This window comes from Geospiza fortis, unplaced genomic scaffold (assembly GCF_000277835.1).
Source record: "Geospiza fortis unplaced genomic scaffold, GeoFor_1.0 scaffold3057, whole genome shotgun sequence".
Lineage (NCBI taxonomy): Eukaryota > Metazoa > Chordata > Aves > Passeriformes > Thraupidae > Geospiza > Geospiza fortis.
Window position 1 is genome coordinate 9701 of NW_005055345.1, and position 545 is coordinate 10245.

General features: G+C 67.0%; 1 protein-coding gene across 1 annotated transcript in view; it reads left to right on the forward strand.

Moving 5' to 3' along the window:
• LOC115949274 (testis-specific Y-encoded-like protein 4) overlaps positions 1–419 on the forward strand; it is a gene marked incomplete at both ends in the record, with an annotated part of 3036 nt that extends 2617 nt beyond the window's left edge. Inside the window, 2 exons of the mRNA XM_031065800.1 lie at positions 49–181; positions 265–419. Of these exons, the coding sequence (XP_030921660.1) occupies positions 49–181; positions 265–419 (288 nt within the window). The remainder of the gene's footprint in view (positions 1–48; positions 182–264) is intronic.
• Positions 420–545: the final 126 nt, after the last annotated feature.

The following is a 545-nucleotide window of genomic DNA, read 5'->3' on the forward strand; positions in this document are numbered from 1 at the left end:
AGGGTGTTTGGGGGGGCGCATTTGGGGTGCTGTGCCCCCCCCCCCGAGGTGACACAGCTGCGTTTGCAGGTGGAGGAGTTCGGGCAGAGCCGCCCCGGGTGTCGGATCCGGTTTTTCTTCAACGTCAATCCCTATTTCCAGAACGACTTCGTGGCCAAGGAGTTCGTGCGTGGCCCCTCAGGTTGGGGCGGGGATGAGGGGGAACCCGAGAGGGGGTTTGGGGGGCTCCAGAGTGACCTCACGCGCTGTTGTCCCTCCTCTCAGGGCACCTGGTGTCCCACTCGACCCCCATCCGGTGGTGGCAGGGCCAGGACCCCCGCTCCGGCCCCCACAAGGGACCCCCGGGCCCTCGGAGCTTCTTCGCTTGGTTTGGGGATCACAGCTTCCCCGCGGGGGACCGCGTGGCTGAGGTGAGCCCGGTGCTCCCAGTGCAAACCAGTGCCACCAGTGCCACCTCCCAGTGCTCCCAGTGCTCCCAGTTCCACCTCCCAGTGCTCCCAGTGCCACCAGTGCCACCAGTGCCACCTCCCAGTGCCACATGCCAG